This window comes from Penaeus monodon, chromosome 15 (genome assembly GCF_015228065.2).
Source record: "Penaeus monodon isolate SGIC_2016 chromosome 15, NSTDA_Pmon_1, whole genome shotgun sequence".
NCBI lineage: Eukaryota > Metazoa > Arthropoda > Malacostraca > Decapoda > Penaeidae > Penaeus > Penaeus monodon.
Window position 1 is genome coordinate 28,046,618 of NC_051400.1, and position 1,556 is coordinate 28,048,173.

The 1,556-nt window shown below is 49.0% G+C and overlaps 2 protein-coding genes across 2 annotated transcripts in view; one reads left to right on the plus strand and one right to left on the minus strand.

Annotated features, from left to right (window-relative positions):
• The window catches only part of LOC119581895 (serine/threonine-protein kinase PLK1-like), a 62,121-nt gene that overhangs the window by 2,341 nt on the left and 58,224 nt on the right, over window positions 1-1,556 (minus strand). The gene's annotated exons all lie outside the window — the stretch shown is intronic.
• LOC119581896 (mucin-5AC-like) overlaps window positions 851-1,556 on the plus strand; it is a 6,477-nt gene continuing 5,771 nt past the window's right edge. Inside the window, exon 1 of the mRNA XM_037930058.1 lies at window positions 851-1,160. Within this exon, the coding sequence (XP_037785986.1) occupies window positions 1,146-1,160 (15 nt within the window). The 5' untranslated portion in view covers window positions 851-1,145. The remainder of the gene's footprint in view (window positions 1,161-1,556) is intronic.

A 1,556-nucleotide genomic window follows, 5' to 3' on the forward strand; every position in this document is an offset into this window, starting at 1 on the left:
TATGGATCATTGGAACGTGGTGACCCTTCTTGCTCTCCGTGAGCTCGTAAGCGATGGCGGCGAAGCTGCCTGACCTATATTAAAGGTCAGATGCCCTGCGGTAGTTACAACATTCTTGACCTTTCTGTTACCACCACTGCATTTTCTGATATTCAAGTTTTGCTAGGAAGAAAGTTGCCTTGTTTGGAATATCTTGTTATAAGCCTTTCCAGGCATGACTTTCCGTTATGCTCAGAGCACTTTAATAGGCGATTCAGCCTCTGTGTCACCCGCCTCCCCAGCGCTCGCTGCCCCGTGAGGCGTGTCCTACGCACCCTCTAACTCCCGGGTAAAAAGCGCCCTACGGATCAGCCTTGAAAGACGCCTATCAGATTTTTGAAATAGTATCCGCGATGAAACATGTGACAGCTGACCCGTGACGAGAGGCAAGCAAATGTCACGCACCGAGAGCGTGACAGATGAAAGCACAAAGAAGAGATGGAAGCACAAAGAGAGAAGAGAGAAGCTTGGACAGATGAAAGCACATAAAAAAAGAGATGAAAGCAGAAATGAGCACAAAGAAAAGATAAAAAGACGAAGTGGGGATAGAAGCCCAAAAGAAAGCACAGGGAGACGAAATCCCAGCGAGAACCCAAATTCTCAACCCTCCCAGCGGGCGATGATGTCGAGGCTCGTGGTTATGAAAGTACTACAGGTCGGCGAGGTGTAAATGGCAGTGTGTCGCGGCGAGGGAGTCGGCCTGCCATGTATGTGCACGGCTGAAGGTCACCGCCGCTCATCATAGTGCAGTGGGTCAACAGCCGCACCCTGCTCCTCGCGAGGAACCATTTCCCCTCGAGACGACGGCGAAAACGACGGCCTCCTGACCATCCTCTTCTCGGAAGTCCGGAGCGAAGCCGTGCAGGGGTGAGAACGCCAGTCCTCCCTCCTCTCCGGTTCCGTCGCCCATGCCCCTTACTAGACGCCCCTTACTAGACATCTCGGCATCCCGGACAAGAGAAGTTTACTAGAATCTAGATCATTCGCCCACCTGACGTCGCGCCGTGTGTATATATAAGGCAGAGACACCCGTTCTCGCCAGTGTTTTATTCTTTGTGTGAAAGAGCTTGAAGAAGGCGAGCGAGTGGAACACATACGGCGTCGAAATGCTCAATTCGCAGGTAAGTTTTCATCACACAAGACAGTCTTGTCAACACTGACATGAATATGAATTAGATAAAGTGCTAATAAAACCATAATTTACTACTCTACACATACATTAGCCCATATATCCAAATTCAAAAAAAATATATAATATCAAGAAAATAGAACTCTTACCGGCCGCGTAGTTAACAACAATGCACGTAATTGTTTTGTGATTGAAACAACGCGCCGCGAAACCCAACGAAGAAGCGAATCCCGGCGTAGCACGAAAGAGTAAACAGGGACAAGCTGAATGAGTCGAGTGAATGAGTCTTGGGTTCGATGCGTCTCGATCTCGAAAGAGTCGTGATTGTTCGTGATTGTTCAGTCGTTCGTGTTTGTTTGTCCGTCCCGGATTGTTCGATCGTGTGGGA